Source organism: Pipistrellus kuhlii, unplaced genomic scaffold (assembly GCF_014108245.1).
Source record: "Pipistrellus kuhlii isolate mPipKuh1 unplaced genomic scaffold, mPipKuh1.p scaffold_m20_p_10, whole genome shotgun sequence".
In the NCBI taxonomy this organism is placed as follows: domain Eukaryota; kingdom Metazoa; phylum Chordata; class Mammalia; order Chiroptera; family Vespertilionidae; genus Pipistrellus; species Pipistrellus kuhlii.
In genome coordinates, this window is record NW_023425405.1 from 48,790,345 (window position 1) to 48,818,312 (window position 27,968).

The 27,968-nt window shown below is 40.9% G+C and overlaps 2 protein-coding genes across 2 annotated transcripts in view; one reads left to right on the forward strand and one right to left on the reverse strand.

The window, feature by feature from the left end:
* Positions 1 to 27,968, reverse strand: part of FBXL13 (F-box and leucine rich repeat protein 13) — a 145,874-nt gene that overhangs the window by 68,727 nt on the left and 49,179 nt on the right. Inside the window, exons 10-12 of the mRNA XM_036429642.2 lie at positions 11,421 to 11,473; positions 6,871 to 6,971; positions 297 to 426 (exon numbers count right to left, since the gene is read on the reverse strand). Coding sequence (XP_036285535.1) covers positions 297 to 426; positions 6,871 to 6,971; positions 11,421 to 11,473 — 284 coding nt within the window. The remainder of the gene's footprint in view (positions 1 to 296; positions 427 to 6,870; positions 6,972 to 11,420; positions 11,474 to 27,968) is intronic.
* Positions 84 to 27,715, forward strand: LRRC17 (leucine rich repeat containing 17). The gene is made up of 4 exons (XM_036429646.2): positions 84 to 356; positions 13,693 to 14,603; positions 23,811 to 23,966; positions 27,253 to 27,715. Exons 2-4 carry the CDS (start codon positions 13,829 to 13,831, stop codon positions 27,648 to 27,650), a joined length of 1,329 nt encoding a protein of 442 aa, XP_036285539.1. The 5' UTR covers positions 84 to 356; positions 13,693 to 13,828; the 3' UTR covers positions 27,651 to 27,715.

Below are 27,968 nucleotides of genomic sequence, written 5' to 3' on the forward strand. Positions count from 1 at the left end.
TTTTTAAAATTTTTCAAGGTTTGGCCTCTGCTAAGAGTATCTACCAGGAGTGGTCTGTTTCATCATCCAATGAGCTCTGCCTGCTTGTGGATGTGACACCCCCGTGGAGGGACGCCAGGAGCCTATAGTAGCGGTCCTGGGGAAAATGTAAGCAGCTGTGGCCGTGTAATTTAAAACCTCTGAGAAGTGTGCTGCAGCCCGTGCACAGCGTCGGTGGAACATGGGGACTGCCTGCAGCCCGCTCTCCGGAGGACGTCCTCGCGTGCTGCGGGACAGGGAGGACTGAGAAGACAAACCTGGGTGCAGCCAGAAAGGTCCAGATAGATGAGCTTGTGGCATCCGTTCCCTAAACTCAGGTACCGTAAACCTTTGTCTGTGAATTTCCTGCAGTAAGCCAAGCTCAGGTTCTGTAGGTTGTGGAAGTGCCTGAAAAGACAGGGTGAGAGGAGAGGGGAAGGAAAGTTGACTATAGTCGTTTTCTCACATTTTTCCCCCCCCCTAAGCCACTGTGACAAAGAGAAGTAAAACTGTACGTGAGTCTTTTCTCCTGGCAAACGTTCAACAGTTGAACCTTACGGTTCGTGCCCTTCCTGTGAAAGGAGATTGCAGGAGCTAGATAAATGCCTGATTACGTTTCAGATGAAAAGGAAGAGGTGCCTAGGTTTTGAAGAAAGCTGAGATTAAAAGCCTCGAGCTATGGGGGCGGGGAGGCTTGTGCGTTCGCATTGTTTGGAAGTGGGCTTGTGTTTGAAAGCCAAGTTACTGAGTTTGCATTATTGTTGCATTGAGGTTTTATCTTTGAGGCTCCAAAGTAATGAGCAAAAATGTCTAGAAATACAAACCCTTTGTAAACATTTCAATGGCGATGAACTGTTACATGAGAGTGAGGATTTGGACAGAAAGGAGGCAAAGTTGAACACAACAGGCTCTGAAAATGGACATGATCAGCAAATGCTTTGAGAAATTAGATTTGAATATGCATGATTTTGTAACACTTTCATAACTACAATCTTAAAAAGGCTGATTGATATACAGAGCTTAAAGATGGATTAAGAAGAGTCTACACATGAGTGGGCAGCCTATGAAAGGAATGAAAACTACATCAGAGACTGTCAATCTCACTGGAGTTGAAACCGATTCAATATGGCATTACCACAGTGACCAAAATGAGAGCTTCCAGGGGGAGAAAAAAAAAAAAAAAGGAGGAGGAGGAGGTAATTAGGATGAGCTATGCAAAGGCTCACAGTTTGAGGGCTCTCTGTGGACAGCTTTCCAGATCCTCTTTCTCCTGGCATTTTTTTTTTTTTTTTTTTTTTTTAAGTACAAGAACTCCCACTACTGCCTGCTCTTGTAATGAAATTAACAACATGCTCTTGATTTGTGGTCTGCAACAGTTTAACAGCAAATGGGAAAGCACAGAGAACCAAAGTAAAAGAAAATGCCTCTCTATCCAGCAAAAGCCCACAAATGAATAATAGAGTTTACCTTCACCTAAATGGGAAATAAGATCTGCGAGCCCTGGCCGTTAATCAGATTTATTCCGATAATTTGAAAAACACATGTATATGATACAATGATTTCCATTCCATGGAGAATCATTTGGTTCAGAACACAGATTCTTCTCTGGTAATTGCTGTGCCTGTGAGATTCAACAGAACAGACAGGGATGCCTTCTGGATCCCCAGTGGCTGGGTGGGCAGGGCTGTGAAGGAAAAAGCTGCATTGACATCCCAAAGACACAGCCCCTCTCCTGGGTCCCTTCAGCTACCTAAGAGCTAGGCCAAAGTTTTGGAAATGCTTTATTTTCCTCTCCCTGGAGTATGCCCTTGTGATTCAAATGAGTGAAGTACAATTTTTCTGGGGATGGGGGGATGGACATCATTTCTAACAACCCTTCAGCTCTCCAATTCAGAGAAAGGAGTAGTGAGGCAGACAGCAGGACACAATGGGAAGTACACAAGGTTTTGGAATCTGACCAAATTGGATTCAAATCTCAGCTTTGACACTTATTGCAACTTCCCTAACCACTCAGATTGTTTCTGCATTTGTTAAGTGGAGATTATATTAACTTCTTTTTTTTTAACCCTAGCTGGTGCCTCCAGCTTTCCTGATGCTCAGTTTTCTCATCTTCAACAGGGTTGTAATCCTACCTGCTTTTCCTCTTAGAGGTGTGACAATTACATGAGGACATAAGGGTAATAGTATTATATTGAGGGTGATTTTTGATGATTATAAGCAGCAGGAAGGCTGGCCGGCCTGGCTCAGTATTTGAGTGTCGAGCAATGAACCAGGAGTTCATGGTTTGATTCCTGTCAGAGCATATGCTCGGTTGTGAGTTCGATCTCCAGTGTGGGCGTGTAGGAGGCGGCCAATCAATGATTTTCTCTCAGCATTGATGTTTCTATCTCTCTCCCTCTCCCTTCCTCTCTGAAATCAATACAAATATTTTAAATATATATATTTATTTGGTTTCATATATACATATATACATATATGTATATATGTATATATACATATATGTATATATCTGGTTTCATATATACATATATGTATGTATATATATGTGTGTGTATATATGTGTGTGTGTATATATGTGCGTGTATACATATATATATAGTTATGAAACCAGTAGGGATATATGGTAGAGACTTTAAAAATATATATTGCTATTATTGCTACTATCTCAAATACACATTAATTGTTCCTGTGAGGCTTGTTCTATCTTCTTCCATTTAATGGAATACTCAGTTGACAAAAGTGATACATAAAACTGATTCACATTGCATCTACACCCTCATTTTGGTCATGGTGGTGATGCCATATTTAATCGTTTTCAACTCCAGTGAGATTGACAATCTCTGATTTCATTTTTATTCCTCTCACGCGCTGCCCACTCATTTGCAGATTATTCTTCTCATCCCATTTTTCAGCTATGTATATCAGTTAATTTTTTTTAAACTATAGTAGTAAAACTGTTTCTTACAAAATCATGAGTATTCAAACATATTTAAATCTGATCCAAGCCTATTGTTTAATTTCTTAATATCAATGTTATCAAAAACAAAAAAAAAATGGGAATTGAACAAGGAGTTCTTAACATTTTTGTGTGTCAGATAGCATTCAGATCTATGGATCCTTCGTCAGCATAATGTTACTGATGCATAAAATAAAATACTTAAGATTACAAAAGCAGCCAATCATATTGATAGTCATTATCAAAATATTTTTATATGATCTAAAAGAGGTCTGCCATGATTTTGAAGTAGTGGCACGTGCCAATGTTATTTTGAAATATTTGTAACATGAATAAAAATAATAAAATGCTTGTGGTGCATATGGTTGAAAGAGTCCCACATTTTACCTACATTTCCATTAGAGATTAGTGAAAATAGAGGGGAGTTTTCCCACATCAAAATTCATGGAACTTCTGAATTCTATCCCTGGCCCCCATGGGGGATCTACTGGCAAAAGAGGTTTTCATTAGAGGAAATGACTCCCAGATTGAAAGTCGCTAGCTGGCACTCTTCTACCTCATGGGGACCATTGGTTTGAAAGCAAAATTCAGGAATCCTGAGTGGCCTGTAGGCCTTTCTAGGGATTTATAGGGCCACATATTTGAAACTGCTAAGAAAAGTATCAGTTGACAATAAAACTGTACTTGGCAAATTTTATGCAGTACTGCTACTTTTTATTTTGAATCTTGGCAAAGAAACCCTTATATGAGGAAGATCTGGTTCATGATTTTCCCAACCCAGAAACAATTTTATTATCCTAATTATGCTTTGAGGCAGTGTTTGCAGTCAGTGTTTATCTTTTCCTAATTATTTGGTAACTAAAAGTTTCTAATGTAAGGGGAGGTTTCTGTTTATTATTTACTTTTCTACTGTTATGATAGTCTTTAGGAAACCACAATTCTTATAGAAACTACAGAGATAATTTTTTCCTCCATTCTTCTGGCTTTTTTACTTCAAAGAATTGAGACTTTCTGTGTTATATCTCCAATACTTGAGGCAGTTACTACTGGAAAGAATATAAAATCACTATGTATTTTACCAAAAAATTCTCTTAAAAAATCACCAAGACAAGGCCCAGTCTGTAAAATTCACACATGGATTCTTTTGAGTTGAGTGTGTGGGCTCTTTAGTTTCCCAGAGGCCATTTCGCATGATAGAATCCCTACAGAAAAACCAAATGCAGTGATTTGACCTCCTGTCTTGAGGATGTCCAGTCCAGGCCACAGCTTCCTCTCTCTGCTCCACTCTGATGGGCACTGGTGAGACTAGACAGCATGAGAATGTCTGTCAATAAGAAGTTTCCAAGCCAACCGAAGGATCGATTCATCTATATGAAAAATAATGAGCTACCACACCACTATCACATATAATGCTCCATAATATTTTAATGACCACTCTTTGCCTAGCATGCTCACACATAGTAGTTCACCAATATATGATGAGTACACGAATGAATGTTGCTATTAGAATTCAGTGGAAGGAGAAACTACGCAGACTTCTGGTAGATGGGGTGACTTGAGGCACAAAGGCTATGGGTTAGCATAGATCAGAAGAAAGGCGTTCCAGCTGTAGAGAAAGAAAAGCATGTAGCCACCAGATGACCAGAGTGAAGCACTTGCCTCGGGAAACCTGGGCAGATAAGTTTGATCAGATAATGTTAAAAGAACAGGGAAGAGACAAGACTTCAAGCAGATCAAAGACACGATCAGACTATGGTTCCAGGGGATACTTCTTGCAGCATAAGGCAAAGCCGACTGAAGAAGGGAAAAAGAGACCAGGGACTGACCCCTCAGGGTGCTGTGCCAGATGAGGTGCTGAGAGTGCCACCTAGGTTGTGGAAATGGGAATAAAAGAAAAGGGTTTCGTTCAGGAAACATTTAGAAGCAAAAAATGTCCCAGAATGGGCATGAGCTGTGGCTAGTCCTCATTTTCAACTTTAGAAAACTGAACAAGTCCCCAACCAAGAGAGGAAAAATACTCAATTAAAAACCTGGCAAATCAATGTTACCAAGAAGGGCAAACAGATTACATCTTTCTCTGGCAAAGGATTTCTTTGGGGGGAAATTGCTAAAGGCACTGAAGAGAGAATGACAGCAGCAACAAACAACATTTCTCTGGTTATTTAAAGAACACGTTCGCATACCCAAGCATGTTTGAAACAATGAAAAACAAAGCAAAAATAGAGAATCATTATGAAATATATTTTCATAATAGATAAGGAAGTTAGTGTATATTTTTTTCAGATGACAAAACACACACATACACACACACACACATCGGTATTGAGTAGCATTTATCCTAAATGTTCTCTAAATAGCAAAAACTGAAAGTTAAAATCACAACAAAATTCTCATTTGGGGGCCTGTTTTTCTATTGGTTGCCACACACACATTCACCTGTGCCCTTATATGCATACACTATATATCTTAATATGGAATGTCTAAAGAAGAGTAGCGAGTGATGTTTTGTAAGATTAGAGAAAGTGATAGAACTCCAGCTCACAAGAGAAAAGCCCATTGGGCATAGCTTCCCAACTCCATGCTCAGTGACGTCATGTTGGTAGCTTAAAACCAGCCACGGTGGAAGTATTTGCACCACAGAAATCAGTAACTTCCACCAATCAGAACATCCCCTTTCCCTGTACCCTGGACAGTTATCAAACATTTACCAAAATACTGCTATCCTTGCAACACACTGTGAGAGACATCGAGAATGCAGTATGCTCGCTACGCTCTCTGTATAGGAAATGTATTCAGAGATAAAAATGGGAGAGAAGATGACAGCTTTGAAGGACAAGGATAAAAATTTGATCTAGCCGAGCCAGTGTGGCTCAATGGTTGAGCATCAACCTATGAACCAGGAGGTCATGGTTCGATTCCTGGTCAGGGCATATGCCCAGGTTGCAGGTTCGATTCCCCAGTGTGGGGCATGCAGGAGGAAGCTGATCAATGATTCTCTCTCACATTGATGTTTCTATCTCTCTCTCCCTCTCCCTTTTTCTCTGAAATCAATAAAAATATATATTTTAAAAATTTGATCTTAATATAAAAGGAGATTCTTAAGATAAAACTGGAATAAATCCAATAAATTTAAAAAGAAAAATACCTTCCTTGGATGAGAAAAGAGCTGTTTTAATGTTCAGATTTACTATGTTTCAGGAAAATTAATTGAAAGAACACAAATAAACTTGGAAAATACTTTTAATATCTCAGAGAAAAGGAATTTCTTGTATCTTAGCAGGAAAAAAAAAATAGGTTACCAACAAAGGAACCAAAAAAAAACAAAAAAAAACAACAGGCTGGCTTTAGACTTCTCTGTAACCAGAAATATCAAGATTACGGAACAACATTTCGCAGATATAAAAGATGTGTAGCACACGACTTACAAATAATAGTAAAATCCGCAATACTCCCTGTTGTAAATTCCTCGTAGCTAATCAATTCTCACACAAGGCTTTCATTGACGTTTGCCAAACTCATTAATGTAAGTAGTACTTCCTGGAGGTGGTAGATGTTCCAAGAGGTAACCAGAGCATGGCAACGGGGAGTCTGGGACGAGGGACTGAAAGCACGAGGTATCCTATTGTAGAGCAGTCCCAGACACTGGGCTGGAATTTAGGGGCCCAGCTTCAATGCCCAGGAAGGGGGACCAGAAAGAGACAGCGGAGCCTAACTCAAACTAAGGCAGAGGACCTGGGCCCACCAAGCAAGGAGAAGATAGTCCTGCTATCAGAACAGGGGAGCCGCAGTATTGGGGTGTTGGTAAAAGGAGCACTGCCTTTGGGGAATGCTAGAGCAAGCCCAAGCCCAGAGGAGCGTCATTCTTCTCAGTGCAATACAAACAAAAGAAGCATTACTTGGGTAGGAGCCGCATCGTCCGGTTGGTGATAGATGTGTTGGACAGGTTGAGATACAGGATCCCAGGACAACACTCAGAGATGTATTTCATTGTTTCGTCCTGCATGAACGGAGAGAAGAGCCTTATCAAAACCTCATAGGCTATGCTATCCTCTCTATCCTCTCCCTGCTCCAAAAAGTATATGCGTGTGGTCTCGTCATATTCTTTGGTATTAGTAGTAAATCGGATTAAATAAAAGTATTGATTTTGCTTGAAGCTCCACTACTTCCCCTTTTCCTGGAAATAAAGCTCCATTTCGTCACAATGACACGACATTAAAATGTGAATTCTCACAAGTTCAACTCTCTGACAAGTAATTTGACCTCAACTGTTCAAGGGTGAAACACTCCTGACTCTTCAGATGCATGAAAGCGATTAAAAAAATGGATCGATTACCGAAATTATCATACAGGAATAGTAAATGCTCTTAACTGGACTTTATCAAAAGTGAGCCGATGTTTACACATCTATATTTATTTATAGATGTATGTGTATGCGAGTGTGTGTGTAAATAAGTTTCTATGGTTCTGTTCCTGAATATATTAAGACAGCTAAACAGGTTTTCACCAAATGTATGGCAAGTTTGAGGTGCCCTAAAGTAGAATATAGGCTACATGAAATTCAGAGTTGGGAGAACTGTCGGAGAGGACCTCAAAGATTCTAGCAACTCTCCCCCAGAGAGCTGAACCTGAAGTATGAGACAATGGGATGACTGTGACCTGAGAGAGACAGGAAACAAACAGTGATTTCGAGCATGAGTCCTAGATGGACATTTACAAGACCGGATGAATTGCAAGCTTGATTGCAATGGAGCTGCTTCTTGTAGGGTAACTACTTATAAACATGCTAGAATGAGTAGCAGCGGGTTTTTATTTATTTAATGATGGTTGGTGAGTCTCCTCAGGAACACAGAAACGGTCAGCTAGTTTTAAATATTTATGGTACATTTGGTTCTAGAAAGAATAGAAAGAGGTAAATTGTCACTTGGCTAGGGGATGCGGTTTGGGGAAGAGCTCTGCGTGGCCAACACGGTCACCCCGAACATCACTACAGATTGCAAAAGTTTATTTTCAGTCGGGTCATCAATGTTTAACATTCTATTAATCCTAGCTATTTCCTGGAGTCGTGAATATTAAAGTAATAAAATCCTGCAGGTTGGGCTCCTATCACTTGGGACAGGAACTGGTTGGTTGACAGGGCTAGCAAACCACACCATAAAGAGGACCCCGATTGTAAAACTGTGGTTCTGCTATAGGAAAGGCTCTCGGTTCCAATGCCGCAGGCATGCAAGGGCAGAGCTTTCCAGAGCTTTGCCACTGCTTTCGAGCTGTCAGCAGTTTTCTATAAACCCTACCACCAAAATGTAGGATTTGGAGTTATGTGGAAATTACAGTATAGTTTTCCCAGAAGCAATGGAGAGAACACCCATACGGTGCGGCATTGTTTGCAGTTCATACAAACAAAATCTGTCTTCAAAAAATATTCACGATGCCCATCAGATATCAAAGTGATTGTGGACCTTTTGGAAGACTCTGTCAACAATGCAGCTGGGGCAAGAGGAGGTTAGAAAGCTGGTTCATGCACCATTAGGGAGGCAGCCACCGAGAAGATGAGAATTTGGGGACCAGGAAAAGGAAGATGGAGTATGCTTTATGTATCAGAGGACTCTGCTATTCCCTGTGATAGGAGGAGGCAAACCATCTCTGCGTTTTTCTGTTTGGAAAAAAACGCAAATGAATCCTATTCTCAATATTTAAAACAAGTTTAAGTTCAAACCCCAAATGTTAGAACATATAAATGTAAGAACTGTTTGAGTGTCTAGATTGCAGAATGGTTTATGAACTTGTCCATAATGCACTCAAACATTTCTGAAGGTAATATATTTTAAGGCAAGCTCCTTAGAAATGAAAGCTTTTTGAATGAAAGGTATTCAACTCCTTAAATGTAAACTGGTATCCCGTTCTATCTCAAAGAGAAAGTCCCTGTATATTATTAGACTCCAAAATTGGAACATATTTTGATGTTCGCAAATTCAATACAGGTGGCATTGTTTTGACTTTTCTATTAGAAAGCCAAATTTAAAGACTATGATCAGTTAAGTGCAGAACCAAACGTCCCTGAAGGCAAGAACTAAAACTTGATTCATTTTTAAATCCCTATATCACCAAAAATAAATAACAAATTCCCTATATGTCTTTATATAAATAGAGATAAATACGGGGTTTCCCAGAAAAACATATACAAACTTTAACAGCTGATAGCTCAATTTTAAAGATGAAATGTATTTTAATAAACTCTGCCTTTATAATTATTCAAAGTATATCCATATTGTGTATCCATATTTTGGGACACCCTATATATCGTTAACATAGTGGATACTAAAAATATCCACAGAAAGCTCAAAGGGAAGGCAGGGGTGAGTGGTGTGGGTGGGAGGTGATCAACCAAAGAACTTGTATGCATATATGCATAACCTAAGGACACAGAACAATAATGTGGTGAAGGTCTGGGGCAGGTTAGAAGGGGTCAATGGGAGAGAACATCTGTAATGCTTTCATCAATAAAGAGAAATTAAAAATATATCAACAGGAAGAATGAAGTAGAGTAGAAAGTTAACAGAAAGGATGATGGTGAGACTGGGGAGACAGCAAGGAGGAGCCAACTCATGACGTCTCTTCACCTCTGCCAAGAGGCGTGGATCCATCCTGGAGCTGGTGTTTAATGAGGGCAACACACAATCAGGCCCCTCATTCTAGTGCTTCCTGTCACCTCAGGAACTTGCTCCATTCGTTGCTTCAAGTGAGTCTCCTCCAGCTTCTATAAACCGCCTCTACGTTCTTCTGCCACTCCCTTAGTCACTTTTCTGGAACAATAGGTTTATACCTAACGCTCATTTTCTCACTTCTTGTCCACTTTTCAGTTCACTGCAATTAGATTTCTGCCCCACTATTCCATGGAAACTGTTCTAGCAAAAGCCACCAGTCACTCTCTGTTTTCAAATCTAGGAGGCCCTGCTAACTTGGTGACTTCCTTCTGAAACTTCGCTCTCTTGCCTTTTGTGATACCTCTCTATTCTCAACCTGTTTTTCTATTCCTTCTCAAGGGCTTTCACTGTTTCTTCTCTGACTGCCCCTAAAAGTAAACATTCCCCATAATTCAATTCCAAGTCCTCTTCTCATCCATGCCCTCTCTCCCTCTCCCTCTCCCTCCCCCTCTTCTTTTCCCTCTCCCTATCCCTCTTCTTCTCCCAATCCCTCTCTTTCTCCCTCTCCCTCCCTCTTTCCTTCTCTATCTCCCTCTCTAGGTTGATCTTATTTATTTTTGAAATGTTAGTTATAACATATATCAATGTCAACGCAAGATGAAAGCTCAAGTTTCAACAGTAGGTTTACAGTTGTTGGTGTGGAAAATTATAATAATTAATGAATAATAACACAAGAATGCACTCTGTGCTTCACGTACTCGCAACTGTGAACCTACTTCTGCCCTGCTCTGTATCATAGAGTATTTCCTATGCTCTGCGCTCTGAGCTGTGACTATCCCAGAAAACGAGACGCGTCTCCTGCCTTTGGGCCTGTTGGGCTAGTGGGGGAGGCAGGACCACTGCGATGAGGGTTACACAGGGCTGTTACGAGGGCTACCCAGAGGAGCAGCAGCAAACTCCTCCCTGGGAGTCTGTGAAGTCTTGGGAAAGGCGGTGGGGTCCAGAGTAAGCCGTTAAGCCTGCCAAGGAGGAAAGCAGCACCTGAGGGCTGAGAGGGAAAGAGCATTCCAACCGAAGAGCACAGCCTGAGCAAAGGTGAAACAGTGAGAAGCAGCCTGGCGAGCCAGCAAAGAAAGCAACACTGCTTATGGTCTCTGAAACCATGTGTGTGTGTGTGCAGGGTTTGGAGTGAGATGAGGCTGGAAAGGGAGGCAGAGGCAAGGCCTCAGAGGGTCTCCAAGGAACAGTAATTTTAAAGAGCTTTGACTTTATCCAATCATGTAAATGGTGAGTATGTGTGTAAACGATGGAAACTGGAAAGGAAGCAGTCAGATCTGCCTCTTAGCGAGAGGATCAGTGTGCTCACAGGGTGGGAGACAGCCTGAGGGGTGAGGAAAGCCTGGAGGAGGGCCAGGAGAGAGGCGGCTAGGTTCACGTGTTCATTCCCAGCTTCTTTGGCACCTTGGAGATCATGAACATGAGCCTATTGTTTCTGGGAGTCCCGATTTTTCTGTCTCACAGACACATGGCCTTAAATATGAACATGGTGCATGTTTGTGTAGTTGTTGGATTGTTTCCACTTCCTGAAGACTCCAGCGTTGGACATATATCTACCGGGTTAGTAAGAGCATTAAATAAGTAGAATAACATTTCTTGCCAATGTTTAACATAGTTTGCTTTTTTCCGTGTTTAATCCTAAATGAGCACACAGGCATATATTTTGGCAACACCTCTGTGTATGGGCATTCCAACAGAGCAGGCCCAAAGCTATGCAAACAACAGTAAAATAGGCTTCTTATACTCACCGTGAGTTTTGAGCAGTCAGAGACATTCAGCTCTTGCAAATTTTTACAGAGGCCTAAATTAAACAAGTGACATATCACTAAACAACATAGTACAAATGTTTAAACTTAAAGTTTTTCCATCCTGCATTCAATGCGATGTATTCATCAGAACACAAAGACCTTGGCAAGTCTTACTATAAGTACTGGCTTCTTTTCCCAGAAAAACGGTTTCTTTTGGCTTTAAAATTAAAATATATACACATGTTTATTATTGTTTGAGGATTACAGACGGAAGCAGAAAAGAGAAAAATACTACTTTGTGGAAAACAGCATGTATTTAGAGCTTTTGGCTTCAAAGCACTGAAGCAAACCAACCTGCTTTTTTTGTGGCACAGCTTTTTGTTCATTTGTTGTTGTTTTCTGTTTCCTTTTAACATTTTATTATGAAAATTTACAAGCATACAAAAAAATTGAGAGAACTGGAGAATTACACAGTAAGTATACCCACCACCTAGATACTACAATTTACATCTTACTGCATTTGCTTTACCACTTATCCACTTGTACGCCCATCTCTCTATCCCTCAAACCATTGTAGGTTTTATGCATTATCATGTAAGTTACTCTAGACATCAGCACACTTTCCTCCAAATACTCCAGCGTGCATAGCATAAATAATTCGGCAAGTATAATAATTAACAAAACATTTATGATTTCTTTAGGTTAGATTGGCATACAGTTCACAATGAATTACAGTTAGAGAAGTGGAGGGCTAGAAAGGCCCAGTGCCTGATTAGCCCTGGGACCAGAGGCAACTATGCAACTTTTGTAAGGAAGACAAGACGCGCACACAGAGCCAGATAGGAAAGTGACGCACAGTCGACACTCTGGGTTTAGAATGACAGGAAATAAAACACCAAATCTGAGACAAAGGAGAAGCAGTGAGGAGCAGGAACACAAACAGTACCCAGGAGGAATGCTTGAGGCAAAGAAGGGGGAGGCATTCTAGGTGGAGGAGGCCCGTCCAGGAGGAAAACTCCAGGCTAGGGAGTGATCCTGGCATTCACACGGCCAATGAATAGAAAACACATCTGCCATTCATAACCACATAGCCCCACGGTAATAACAACAGAAATGTTATTAATTATAAATCCATTTTGAGCATTTCCTCATCTGCCAAGAATGGACTATGTCCTAAGTAATAAATGCAAACCAAAACCACTTTCAGGATTAAAAAAAAAAAAATGGAAACAATTTTTTCACATGTGCAGATCTTGGAAGTCATCAATAATACTTGCTGGCTAAGGAAAAAAATAGATTGCCTCCCAAATATAATAACTAAGTTTATGAGATTAAGATTTTTATAGGATAGTTACTTTGAGAGTAATTCGTGCATTCAACAAGTTTTTGCCAATAATCTGCTTTATGCTAGAAACTCTACAGGTGCCAGAAATACAACAGTGAACAAAAGAGACAAAAATCTCTGCCCTCCTGAAGTTTACATCCTTGTTTGGGGGTCAGGGGTCGGACGGTTATAAACAAAAGAAATATCTGTTTTGAAAGATGGTGATACGTGCTCTGGAGGAAAATAAAACAAGAAAGAGGTGGGGAGCAGCCAGGAATGGGAAGGGGTGTGACTTCCAATACAGCAGAGCCGTGCTCGCTGAGAAGGGACCTTGAGCCAGGAGATGCTGAGTACAGTTGAGTTTCCACCGAGCATTCCTGGAGTCCGCATGCAACATGACTGGTGATTGGGAGACAGTAAATGAAAGAAAAGAGTGAGCTCAGGAAGACAGCCATTGAGTCCTTTTTTTTTTCTTTTTTTTTTTTCTCTCACATCTCTAGACTGCAAGGGGGAAACCCTTTAATTCTTGAATCCAATGTGCTGATAAACTACAGGTTTTGGTTTTCACAGTGCTAAGCCTAACTCTGGGGAGGGCTTCCCGGGGACCAGGCCCTGTGAAGTGTGTCACACACAGGAGCCGTTTCTTCCTCTCAGCAATACAAGAGGTATCTTCTGCCCCATTTTACAGAGGCAGAAGACGAGGTGGATGTACTTAGCCTCAGGTTGCACAGATTAGCAACTAGGAGAGCCTTGATTCACACTCAAGGCTCCACCATGTAGCCACTACACAAGGCCATTGGAGGGTGCAGAGCCTTATACACTGCTGCTTTGCATATGTCTTGATTCTCTGAAATGACTTGCTTAAAAAAAAAAAAAAAAGCTGCAATTATCTGTCAATAACGGTGCTTACAATGTCCTAAACTAATTTTTTTCCCCCCTGCAACCTAGGGACTCGACCATACCTCAGTGGGACCTCACTGTTCTTGATCTGCATTAGTTAAGATTACCCAAACTTGGATTTCAACGGAATCCTTTCATTGCTGCATCTGTCATACCCAGTAATTGGGGCCAGCTGGATGTCAGGATGCGCGTGGTTACCGTCATAATAACCCTGCTTTTCTTCTGTAACGCGGCTGAGCTCCGCAAGGCGAGCCCTGGGGGTGTGAGAAACCGGGCGAGTCCTGGCCGGGTGGGTGGGGGCCGGAGAGGCTCGAACCCGGTCAAACGCTACGCACCGGACCTGCCCTGCGAAGTGTACACGTACCTTCACGAGAAATACTTAGATTGTCAGGAGAGAAAGCTGGTGTACGTGCTGCCCGGCTGGCCTCACGACCTGCTGCACATGCTGTTAGCGAGAAACAAGGTCCGCATACTGAAGAACAGCATGTTCTCCAAGTTTAGAAAGCTGAAGAGCTTGGACCTGCAGCAGAACGAGATCTCCAAGATTGAGAGCGAGGCTTTCTTCGGTTTAAACAGACTCACCACCCTCCTCCTGCAGCACAACCAGATCAAAGTCCTGACGGAAGAAGCGTTCATTTACACGCCTCTCCTGAGCTACCTGCGCCTCTACGACAACCCCTGGCACTGCACCTGCGACCTAGAGACGCTGGTTGCAATGCTGCAGATCCCAAAGAACCGAAATCTGGGCAACTACGCCAAGTGCGAAAGCCCACAAGAACTGAGAAACAAAAAGCTGCGGCAGATAAAATTGGAAGAGCTGTGCAATGAAGAAGAAAAGGAACAACTGGGCCCGAAACCCCAAGTGTCAGGGAGACCCCCGGTCGTCAAGCCTGAGGTGGACTCCTCTCTTTGCCACATTTACGTGTTTCCCATACAAACACTGGACTGCAAACGAAAAGGTTTGTAAGTTTCTTTTTCTTTACATTAACTTCAGAAAGAGGAAGGAGGGAAGGAGGGAGGGAGGGAGGGAGGGAGAGAGAGAGAGAGAGAGAGAGAGAGAGAGAGAGAGAGAGAGAGAAACATCAATTGGTTGCTTCCCAAACACACCCCCACTGGGGGTTGAACCTGCAGCCTGGGTATGTGTCCTGATGGGGAATCAGAACCTGCCACCTTTTTGGTTCGTGGGATGAAGCTCCAACCAGTGGGGCCAACGCCGGTCAGTGTGTCAAGTTTCTTGCTTTCTCTTTTTCACAGGCAATTTATAGTGTTCTTTGAATCTTACAACTCATTCCTACAGGAAGCTGTGCCTTGGAATTTCTGGTATAACTTCCCCCAGAAATCTTTCTCCAATGACAGTGCTGGAGCCCACACTCAAGATGGTTGGTGCCTTAGGGGGCAGTGCAGGAGGGTGGGAGGGACAGCAATTTGGGTCCTGCTTTGTTGCGAGCTGTGGCTGGAAGGAATTCTTTTCATCTTAAATCTAATGTCATTTTTTTTTTTTTGTATTTTATTGATTTTTTACAGAGAGGAAGGGAGAGAGATAGAGAGTTAGAAATATCCATGAGAGAGAGTCATTGATCAGCTGTCTCTTGCACACCCACCGGGGATGTGCCCGCAACCAAGGTACATGCCCTTGACCCGAATCGAACCCGGGACCCTTCAGTCCCCAAGCTGACGCTCTATCCATTGAGCCAAACTGGTTTTGGCAAATCTAATGTCATTTAATTGATGTAGGAAAGCCAGTGGGCATGAAAGCAAGTGCAAAATGCTGTTTACATAACCCAACGTACCCCAAGTGCAGTCAGAACATGGTGGTGTGCGTTTTGGGGGAATGGTGACCTCCAAGAGGACATTGTGCAGAGCAGGGCTGGTGAGGGCGCTGTCAGAGGGAGGCCAAGGGGGAAGTGGCGATGGTGTAACTCACAGTTGAGTCTTCATGTTTTAATGAGCACTGCCTGACATGCTGTGTCTTGATTGTCCCAAGTTACCCAAAATAAAACACGCAAAAACATGGCGGGGGAAAAACTAAGTTAAAAGTATGTAATCAAAGAACTATGAGACAAAGGGAATCTTTCCAGAATATTACCTGCTTCCTAAAAATCATTCCTGGTGTGTGTTTTTTTTATCCCACGCAATCTTAGGTTATTCCTGTTCAGGGTTTGCACACTAAGGATAAATTCATGAAGTAAAACAGAAGGCAGGTTTTAGTAATGCTGCTGACAGGTTAGCGAAGACGTTCTCGGAGTGTGGTCTCGGAACCGCTAATCTTACCCGAGGCTAACAAGCCACAGGACAGTGTCTGTTTCATTTATCCATATGGGTTAATAACTTATTTATAATCATGAAAGCTACATGTCATTGAATTAGGGTCTTGTGGGGCATGGTGTTATTCCACTTGCTTGGAGGGAGGTTTTGTTTCCTTAAGAACAAAAGGGAAGACACAGAACATAGACACTCTGGCTCCTCTTAGGGAACCATAGGCGGGAATTTGTTGACATTGAAGAAACAGGCAACCTGAGCCAGCAGGAAATGTGTTCATTTGTTAGCGAGGTCAAGCTCAAGCCTTGCCCCACTCTGTTGGACTCTGGAAGGTGGCACCTGGTTGGGTCACATCACAGCCATGTGGCTTGGAGAGGTTTGCTTACTGTGATTCCCTGTGAATTGTATACGATTTGATGCTTCAGCAGAGCAATTACAGCATCGTCACCTGGGAGAAGCCATTCTGGGGTCCCCTGAATTTAAGAGAGTGCTCATTAATTGAGAGCCTGCTATGTTCCAGGTGCTCCGCACTCAGTCCTGTGCACAGTTGACTTTCCGTTTACAGTTGAGGAAATGAGCTTCAGGGAGGTCAAGTCACTTGGCCGAGCGAGGTCTCATAGGTAAACAGCAGAGCCAAAATTTGAACCTTGGCCTATATGACCCTGCTGTCTTCTAACATTAATCTAACTACATTCAGGCAAGCAGCTGTCCTAACAATGGAATCATTAGAGAATTCCAGAAAGTCTGTATATGTAGTGCCTCTGTGGCCAGATTGGGTGGAATTTCCCAAATATTGTTATGGTGAGTAGTGCTTCATTCTGAGGAGTGCATTTTACTAGGGTTTCCTTTGTAGTGCTTAAAAACTTGAACTATATATTTAAAAACTAGCCAGGTGAGTGTGGCTTAGTGGTTGAGCATTGACATATGAACCAGGTCACCAATTCCCGGTTAGGGCACATGCCAAGTTGCAGGCTTGATCCTCAGTGGGGGGCGTGCAGGAAGTAGCCAATCAATGATTCTCTCTCATCATTGATATTTCTGTCTTTCTCTGAAATCAATAAAATCAATAAAAATATTTTTAATTAAAACTAATTCAAAGCTACTAATCCTAGACTTGGGTTAGAAAAATTTCTTGATATTGCTGAGATTCTATCTTCAAGATAAAGTTAATTTGCACTTGGTGCACCAATGGTAAAGAATAAGTAGGTACAATTAAGTTTATTAATTATCTGAGAAAAAAATGCCAGCAACACAAAGTTAAAGACTTCTGTAGCTAGACTACACTGTCATTTAAGAAGAGATAATTTGTTAGGAAATTTGTTTTTTTACTGCTTTTCTATTCTTGGGCCTTTCCCTCTCCCATGAGCCTATTTCTGCCTTGTCTTTTTCCCATGATATTTTTGTCTTTCTCTTGGCAAAAATAAACTTATAAAAATGCACATATATATTTATTGCTTTACTTCCTCCACTTATTGTCTAAATACAACCTTCCATATATGCTCATAAATGCATTCCCCCTGCTTTAAAAATACAAGTACTGTTTACTGGGAAATTATATAAATAAAATTTAATGGCATAAACAGCATATATAGCATAGGGCACTGCACTAAAGACAACTCACGTTCCTCCACATGTTAAAAAATACATAACCCAGAGGATATACTTTTTAGATTTAAAATGTAGATAAAATGATGAGTAGTCTTGTCTTTTAATATAATCAATATGAATCTATTGATTATTTTTAATTTTTTGGTATATTGTTGATGTCTGTATGTCTATTAAATGCCCTTTGATGCTGCCTGGCCCGGGGCATGTGCTTCAGATGGATGATAATAACTAAGCTGCTTTCTTTGAGCGTGGAAAGCAGTACTTTAAGTAACCTTTACACATCAAAATACATAGGAGTTAAAAATCATGTCTAGACTTCAAGTATGACCATCTGAATATAATTCACTGTAATTTTCCGTATCCCGTTCTATAAATAGGTAATAAATGTCAAATGCTAGGAATAATTGTCCTGCGATGTTCATCTCGAGCTCCCTGCCAGGATGTGGTAATAGTTTTGATTGCTCCACATGTCAGACTTTATGCAGGCTCTACAGAAGCCTGAAACATGCCATCAAGAGTGAAGCTGGCATTAATAATGAGTCAGAGCTGTCACCTCAGTGCTTGGTGTGTGCCTAAGTCAGCAGCTTCATGCATTACTTCATGTACTGCTCACAACTTTAAAGGAAATACTATTACCCTCATTTTTTAAATGAGGAAACTGAGGTTGGAGAAGTTATGTTGTCTTCCTAAGGCCACACAGGCAGTCTCCAAACAGATTCCACGCCAGGGAGCGCTATGCAATGTTGTTTCTCCCTTCAATATTCTGGGTATTTCTGTTAACCTATGAAAATTTATGAGGATTTGAACGCTCCTTCTCAGGCTCTATACAGTGTACCATGCACATGGTACCACACAAGGACCCGAATCTAGATCCCCTAGCTCAGGAGTTGTGCCTCTCCCAACTGACAGATGATGAGTCAGATGGTATGTGTAGGGTACCGTAGTATGTGCTAGTTTGACCACAGTATGACCACATAGACCTCAAAAATAACTATTTTTGTCTTAAACATCTGACAGTAAGAAAAATAAATAATAGCTTTATTCACTGGAAGACAGGCACTTTGCCAACAAAACTTAGTCTTTCAAAGGGAATAAATGTAAGATTAGTTGAAAGGCATGTTTATGCCATATTGAGGTAAATTGACCTGCCAAAAATACATGAAAGTAGCAGTTTTAAAACTGCCTTTTATCTTCACATTTACCAGGATAATTTACCAGTTTTAATGATTCATTTTACCTCTAAGATTAGGACTGGAGAGAATTATGCCCATCAGTTGTTCCCAGTAGCCTCTGAAGTTAATTTCACCACTGGCTTGAATGATAATTAAGATTTTTTTTTATTTGCAATAAACAGGCCCATTTATGTCTCTCTTCTCACTACTACTAAGCCTTCAGAGTAGTTCTGGCATTGCTGGCAACCAAAATAGACTATTAAATGGGAAATTACATGGAGAAAACTTTCCAGTTTCCTCCTCAAAATCAGCAAGACTTGGTTGGGGAAGAGGCAAGGCTAGTCAGGGGTGATAATCAAGTAAATATGGTTTTTGTTGAGGGTTTACAAAGGATTTCAGATGGCAGCAATTAACCATGTGATGTCTGGTCTAGAAATGAAATGCTGGCCAAATTTGACCTCTGGCCTGGGAAATTTGTGTTTAATCTTTATCAAAACAAACATGCTTTACATCAATATTTTCAATTCTCATTCAAGATTAAAGTAAACGAACTAAAGAACTTTATATTTATCAATACAATAAAATTTTTCTATGATTTTCCAAGCCATACTAGTAAACGCTTTGGTTTGCAATTCCTGGTATTACTTGTGGATCCTCTTTTTACTCAGGGCTGCTGCTAACAAAGGAACATGTTTCTGCAATTCCTGTTCCTTTTTCAGCATCCACAGGTCTGCCACGTTGCTTAAGCTGGGATTTCAGGGTGTTCTCATCAACATTTTTCCCCACCCATTTATTTGTGGTTAACCCTTGTCCTCCAGTGGTTTCAGATCCAGCCCAGCATATGTGGGTTCAGTAAGCAAGTCTAGATACAAGTCCAGAACCTAGGAGGTGCTGACTCTGGTGACAAGGAAGACCTACCGCCTTCAATGGCTTTATAGTGCCTTGGTGAGGACTTGGGCTTTTATTCAGGGAGATGGAAAGCCACTGCAGGATTCTGCCACCTGGAGGGTGGGAAGTCCTCTGGTAAAATAACAAAACTGACATAATCTGACTTACAAGATTTTAACAGGATCACATAGGCTTAGGATACTGTTGGGATAACCCAGAGAGGTGAAGGTGCTATGGGCCAATATGGTAGCAATGGAAGAAGTGAGAAGAAGTGGGATTCCAGATTTTAAACTAAAGCTCTATTCTGTTTTTAAAACCCTTCTTAGAAGATGTGATAGCCATTCTCAATAGCTATTCCAAGTGCTAAATGCCAAGAAATTTTTTTTTTCATTCATTGGGGTGACATTGGTCAACGAGAACATATATGTTTCAGGTGTGGATTTCTATGTTACAAGATCTGTATATTACACCGTGATGGGCACATGGTGCAAGAAAAAATTTCTAATGTCTGTTCTCAATTGTCTCTGTGGTTTCCAATTATCACCAGGATCTCCATCTCCTTGTTTACATGTAGTGCCCAAGAGAGACCATTGCTCTCTAGTGGGTTACCCCACTGTTGCACCATTATAATAAGTTTAACTCTTAAAATCTTTCATCTTTTAGTATGTTGACAGATACAGCTCTAGGTCAAATGGAACCCTGTCTTATTGGAGACAGAAATAAGATCACTCCAAATTTTCAAAGTACTTTTATTACAAGAGGCCTCAGTATATAACCTGAATCTCATTAAATATAACAAGCATTAATGAGCTCCTATTACTTACCAAGGGCTAGTTATCTATTGCTGCCTAACTATCCCAAAACTTCCAGGCTTAAAACAACACACTTTATTATCTCACAGTTTGTGTGGGCTGGGAAACCAGACATGGTTCAGCTATGTCCTCTGATTCATAATCTCTCACAGGTTGCAATCAGGTGTTGCTCAGGGCACAGGGCAGTGATCTCATCTGAAGGCTGAACTGGGAAAGGATTCCCTTCCAAGCTCGCCTGGCTGCTAGCAGAATTTGATTCCTTAAGAGCTGTTGGACCTGAATTCCTTGCCAGCTACTGGCCAGAGGCCACCTTGAACTCCTTGCCATGTAAGCCTCTCCAACATAACAACTTGCATCATCAAAGCCAGCATCAGAGTCTGCTAACAGAGCAAAAGTCACAATTTCTTATAACCAAATTATGGAAGGGACATCCCATCACATTTGCTGCATTGTTAGAAGCAAATCACTAGGTTCAACCCATACACCAGGGTATAAATAGCAGTAGAGGGGATCATTAGCTGCCACATATCATCTATTTATGATATACTAGAGGTCTAGTGCATGAAATTTGTTCAGGAGTGGGGGGGAGAAGAGTTCCTCAGCCCAGTCTACGCCTTCTCACAGTCTAGAACCACTTGGGGGGGGGGGGGGGGTCTGCCTGACAGCTTAGGCACAATCCTTTTGGGGATAGGGCCTAAACCGGCAGTCAGACATCCCTCTCACAGTCCAGGCCTCTTGCAGTCCAGGACCCCTCTCTCTGTATCACCTGCCTACAGTGGAGGCAGGAGAGGCTCCCACCATCGCTGCTGTGCTCACCGGCTGTGAGCCCAGCTTCCAGAAGCCAGGTTTGCTGCTCCTTAGTGAGCCCGGCTTCTGGTTTACTAGCACCCCTCTGTGGGAGTGCACTGACCACCAGCTCCTGCATCTGATTCCCGACAGTCAATGCACAACATAGCGACCGACCGCTCATTCCTCCAGTCATTCCACCATTCAGTCAATTTGCAGAGTAGGGGTTTATTATATAGGATTAGGCATTGTTCTAAGCCTTCCTTATGAAGCTTCCATGGTGAAGAGAGGGTGAGAAATGAAAAAAAAATCACTGAAATGTATACTATGGTAGTTAATAACTACTGTTGAGAAAAAAGCAAGGAATGGTGGTATTATTATTATTACCCACTTGAAAGCAGGGAGATGTTATTTTAAATATGTACAGATCCAGAAAGGTCTCATGACCATCCCAATATATTGACTGATCCCAGTTGCTCCCCTATCCCTATTTCATCTACATGCCAACCTTGAGGATTCTAAGCAGGTGGAACAACATTAATGAAACAGAAAGGTGCCATGCATAGGCAGAAGAGCATAGTGGTTAGAAGTATAAATTCTGGGTTTATATGTTTATGTTTAATTCCTAGGAATGTGACTGTGGGCAAGTTGTGCAAATTTCTTCATCTATAAAAGGATAATATGCCCTGGTTGATGTGGCTCAGTTGGCTGAGAGTTGTCCCATGCACCGAAAGTTCACCAGTTCAATTCTCAGTCAGGGCATATGCCCACGTTGAAGGTTTGATCACTGATCGGGTGCATACAGGAGGCAGCTGATAGATGTTTCTCTCTCATTGATGTTTCTCTTCTCTCTCTCTCTCTCTCTCTCTCCCTTTCTCTCACTCTCCCTCCCTCTAAAAAAATTAACAAAAATATTTAAAGACAAAAAATAAAATTATAATAATGCTGCTTAGCTCTTAGGGTTCTTGTCATTTAATACTTGCTAGAGAACTTAGAACAGTTCCTGCACATTGATACTAAGATCCCATCAAGAAGAGAAAGCAGCTGAAACCGGTTTGGCTCAGTGGATAGAGAGTCGGCCTGCTGACTGAAGGGTCCCGGTTCAATTCCAGTCAATGGCATGTGCCTTAGTTGTGGGCACATCCCCAGTGGGGGATGTGCAGGAGGCAGCTGATCAATATTTCTCTCTCTTCTGACTCTCTATCCCTCTCCCTTCCTCTCTGCAAAAAATCAATAATATATAAAAATAAAAAAATTTAAAAATAAAAAAGAGAGAGAGAAAGCAAATTTAACAGAAGGGAAAAAAAAAAAAGGATACTAGAGAAAGAACTACCAATATCATTCCATTAAAGACTATGGATTCTGAGTTGTTAAAGGTGGGAAAAGCCCTGGCCAGTGAGATCAGTTGTTTGAGCTTGGATCCTGTGAAGTGAAGGGTCGTGAGTTTGGTTCCCTGTCAAGGACAGGTACCTGGGCTGGGGTTCAATTTCTGCCCCCAAGTGGGGTGGGGGTGGAAGGCAACAAAGAGCAATTAAAAAAAATATCCTCAGGTGAAGATTATTAACATCAACAACCACCAAAACGAAAAAAGAAAAAAAGTGGGAGGTGGGGAGGAAAGGATAAGCCTGAGTCTTTTTGAAAGTAGCTATAAGAAATCCTAAACAACAGAGGGTTTTATATATACATTTGGGAAAATTTAATCAACAATTAAATTATTCTTTACCAAAAGGGGCATTATGGATAAATGGCTACCACTTTTCATATATTTATTTCACTCTACCCAGTTCAAAACATCTCTACTTCTTCAGGAAGTTTTGAGGCCATGCTATTTCTCAAGTACCAATGAATCTGGACGTTTTACTTGTTTCCTCTAGTTTCCTTTTGTGGGAACAAAAACTAACGTGGCTTTACTTCCCCTAGTTATTTCACCTCTTTTGTTTCTGATTTCATTTATTTGGGATAAGGTCTCTTCAGAATATTTTCCTAAGGGATAAGAGAAGGGGCAAGCATTATTCTAAAATATAAAATAAGCACAGAGCATAAACTAAATAAAACTCTGACTCCCTTGGAATGTTAGCATCCAAGGAAAGGAGAAATAAGATAACAGCTCGAGGGTCACCAAGGTCAAAAGCTTTTTGTTTGATTTTTGTAGTGTGGAGAGAGACCTGAGCTTATTTGTGGGGCTGAGGAGAAGGATAAACTAAAGATGCATTAAAGAGGCAGTAATCACTAGGGAAAACACAAATAGGAGGTTTGAATTGCTTCGCTTCATTTTAGCTTTCTCTTTTGTAAAGCTTCCTAGCTGATGATGCTACAGGCAGGAGGCGTGAACCCACCGCCTCCCTGATGACTGAGCCAACTGAGCTGTGTCGCCTCTGTTCCCTTGATTTCTCACAGCTGCTTTGAGGAAGTTTCTCTGAACAGCTCGGCAATGCGGCAATGCGTGGCCCCTTAAGTGTCACGCACTTGGCTCACCGGCCTCCGGCACGTGCTAAGGCTTGCTCTTGCAGGCCTTCTTTGTGTTTAGCTATCCTTTTCCCCTGCAAGAGCTGATGCTTACAATCACACAGGTGTTAAGAATGGTAAGAGCAAAAGGGAGCCAGAGGAGGCTTGGTAACCTGAATATTATTAATGTTTCCAGAGTTGAAGAAAGTTCCAAACAACATCCCTCCAGATATTGTCAAGCTTGACTTGTCATACAATAAAATCAACCTGCTTCGGCCCAGGCAGTTTGAAGATGTTCATGAGCTAAAGAAATTAAACCTTAGCAGCAATGGCATCGAATTCATCGATCCTGGTAAGTTCCACAGACCAGCCCTTTTAACCGGCGACAGATGTTCTCTGTTTTTTAATCCCTGTGGCAACGTTTATAGTAAATACAATTTAGTTTTTTAGAAACTAAGTAATAAAATGTTTGACTTTAAATTAAATGTGGTTAGTTTAGAATGTGTATAATTAGAACTTGTTTAGTTAGATTAAAACTTGCTTAGCACTCAGAAAAATTTGCCAAAATGTTGTTTTATGAGGTATGTAATACTATATATTACTAAGCAACGATTATTTAATTGGTTCAAATAAGAGTGTTTTGTAGAATACGAAAAAAAATAAGAATATGTGGCTAGTGAAATTCTAAATGTGATTTTTAAAGGGAAATTCAGATTTGGCATTTTCTTTGCTATTCATTAAGTTCCAACTTGTTTAAAGTAGGACTTAAAAAAAAAAAAAAACTTGTTTAAAGTAAATTTGAAACAATCTGCTAAGCACTAAGGTTCATAAATTAAGATAAAATGTCCTCAAACCAGAGCCAGTCATATTTTATCTAATCCAGATCAAGATCAGTTCTTCCCATATTTAAAATCTCTTCTCTGTTTTCTATGCAAGCCTCTGGCAAAAACAGGAGTGGTAAATTACACAATGGATTTAGAAAGAACTGAGAATTGCTGCAATATTAGATTTGTAACAAACATAATCTACGTGCCCTCACAGTGCTATTTCAACTTAAAAAGTCTTATCTATCAGCCGAAACCGGTTTGGCTCAGTGGATAGAGCCTCGGCCTGCAGACTGAAAGGTCCCGGGTTCGATTCCAGTCAAGGGCATGTACCTTGGTTCCGGGCACATCCCCAGTAGGGGGTGTGCAGGAGGCAGCTGATTGATGTTTCTCTTTCATCGATGTTTCTAACTCTCTCTCCCTCTCCCTCTCTGTAAAAAAAATCAATAAAATATATTAAAATGACCTAAAGAAGTTTTCAAATAAAAGACCTTCTATATTTTGGGGCCTTTGAGATGACACCCTGCCAAAGTAGACTTATTTAACGACGTATGCTGGTAGATACACAAATGCAGTAAGATCTGCCTGCCGGTCTTTAGGAGGTGTGAATGACAATCTCATGAAATTCCAGATATTATTGCAAAAAGGGGGGGGAAAGAAGACACCCTAGTAGGGATTTTACCTCCCTTAAGAAACACATGCAAACTAGCTTTTCAACGTGCCTGGATTCAGATGGTTTAAGTAACAACTGTAGTGCTTTCAACACAAAATGTAGGAATGTTTACACATGCTTTCAATCTGAAGGGCTGACTTGTTTAAGGAAAGTAAATTGTTGAGATCATTGACTCACAAATGTTAGCAAATAGAAAAAAAATGCAGGATCTTCAGAACAAAGATTACAAGAGTTGACCTTTTGCTCCTTTCTACCGCCTATGCGCCCCACCCCACACCCCCAATGATTTGCTCTGCACCAAAGTAGAGTTGTTTTTGAGGGAGAGGATTGCGGGTTTTGTCTGAGAACAAAATGATATGTAAATGCTTGATGGTATTAGTATGAGGACATGTTTTCCAAATTCAAAATAAGAACACTTTATGCTCTACCAAGAGTATTTTAAAACAGCAATGAGAAAATGTTTGAAATCAAAGCAAAATATTTGAAATTAGGATTAAACTATAAATTTTAGGGTCAGTCCACATCAACTAAAATAGGGATAATCTAGGTTTAGATTTCTTTACTTTAAAAAAAAATAAAGTTTCTTGTCTTATTTTGTGCTATGTCTTTGATATTTATTGTAAATATCCACGCCCCCACCCCCAGCAGAATTAAATTACATGTGATTCAAAGCTGATAACTACCATAGTTTGCCAAAACACAACCAGATGTTTTCAAAATGCTGATAAAACTGTTTTGTTTTTAGACTCTACAGGACTAGCTAAAGGAATATAATCCCCGCCCTCTAAACTGGGAATAGGCTTGGGGGTGGGGGGTTACATTTTCAGAGTTTACTGATTTCCCGGGGAGCTTTCAAATCATCACCAGGCACAATTTCATGTTTTATGCATTTATTTCTTATATTTGAAATATTTTCCTAATTTATGCCAGTTTTGTGGCATCTTTCCAGTGAGCATAAAAATGCATGTGAGCCCAAAATACATCTTTTAGAAAGCTAACTTAAAACTGAGTTTAAGCGTATAAAATATTGTGTTCCAGTTAGCTTAATCAAGGGGAAAGCTCTTTTTGAGTAAAAATATATTTTAGCACTTCTCATTTAGATGCATGTACTGTTAGGGAAATACAATGAAAACCAAAATGCCCCTGTTCCATGCTTCCTTGTCTCTGGATCCACTCCGTTCATCTGTTTATTTTGCTCATTGGAAGGCAGGGGAGGGTGGGTGGCAGGTAATCAACCAAAGACCTTGTATGCATTTATACATAACCTATGGATGCAGACAATGGGGAGGGGAGGGCCTGGGGCAGAAGCGAGGGTGGGGCGGGGGGGTGGGGGGGGGCTGGAGGGGTTGATTGGGGAGAAAAGGGGACATATGTAATACTTTCAACTTATAATGATTAAAAATAAGTAAATAATTAAGGGGGGAAAAACACACACACAAAATGTTCTCCCAACACAGAAATCCTCTCCACAAAAATAGTAGAGAAAGAAAAAAAGCATTAAACCAGATGGTGATGCACATCACAGGCAATCTGCTAAGAAATTGTAAAGACAGAAAAGCTCTCACATTTCACGTGGCCAAACAGACACAATCCAATGCACGTGGCCAAACAGATACAATCCAATGCATGGTAAGTGATAGCTAGTCCTTGAGTAAGAGGACTTGACGGTAGCATTTGTCACACAGTCAATCCTAACCTTACCCGGTGATTGAGGTGAGCAACTGTGTTAGTGCACTGCCTTTATCAAGAGGAAAACAAACTTATATCTTTATGACGGGAGACGGTTTTGCAGCTTGGAACAAGGCTCCTACCCTCCCACAGAAACTGGGAGATCAGGGTGCTGCTATCTTTCTTGATTGCATTTCAAGAGAGGGTTCCCAGGTCCCTGAGAAAGACATTTCTGACTCATAAACCTGACAAAAGGCCTTAGTCTTCTAAAGGATATGTGTGCACTTCAAAGAGAGGAGAGAGTACTTAGAATGATAAGTTTTCTCAAGTATGTGCTCTGAGAAAAAAAAGGAGGGGATAAAACATTTTCAACAGTCTCTCATTTTTAACATATTTGCTCTTAGAAACAGCATACAATTGCATTGAACCCAATTCATTACTCACTGGTTTAATACACATTTTTCTGTTTCTAGCTACTTTTTTAGGACTCACTCATTTAGAAGAGTTAGATTTATCAAACAACAGTCTGCAAAACTTTGACTATGGTGTATTAGAAGACTTGTATTTTCTGAAACTCCTCTGGCTCAGAGACAACCCTTGGAGATGTGACTACAACATCCACTACCTCTACTACTGGCTGAAGCACCACTATAACGTCCACTACAATGGCCTGGAGTGCAAGACGCCTGAGGAATACAAGGGGTGGTCTGTGGGGAAATACGTTCGCAGTTACTATGAAGAATGTCCCAAAGACAAGTTACCGGCGTACCCTGAGACATTTGACCAGGATGCAGAAGAGGATGAATGGGAAAAAATACACAGGGAGCACACAGCAAAGAAGCAAAGTGTAAGAATCACGATAGTGGGGTAACTTACAAATTCTTCTAGTTGCCACCTGTCATGTATTTGCTATACTGGTGTTAAAAAACACACACACACATGTTTACATTTTGATTAACTATGTTGCCTATTTATGCAGGGTGATCCAACTAAAGAAAGGTTTCTTTAATTATTTTTATGATTTGAGTAATCAAGGAAATATTCTCCTTGATTATTTGCAGAAGGGCCTTTGGGGATGATTCCAAACTGGTAGCCTGCGGAAGATGGCTTCTTAATGACATTACAATTTCATAATGTCCTGTATAAATGTTTTTACTGCTTTTTAAAAATAATTTTTTTAATGTTCATT

What these genes read in the sequence shown, in the direction of transcription:
- LRRC17 (XM_036429646.2), top strand. Translation starts at nt 13,829, where the DNA reads ATGCGCGTGGTTACCGTCATAATAACCCTGCTTTTCTTCTGTAACGCG. An exon ending in ACTGGACTGCAAACGAAAAG is followed by an intron (nt 14,604 to 23,810) that starts GTTTGTAAGTTT and finishes TAATGTTTCCAG; the next exon opens with AGTTGAAGAAAGTTCCAAAC. An exon ending in CATCGAATTCATCGATCCTG is followed by an intron (nt 23,967 to 27,252) that starts GTAAGTTCCACA and finishes TTCTGTTTCTAG; the next exon opens with CTACTTTTTTAGGACTCACT.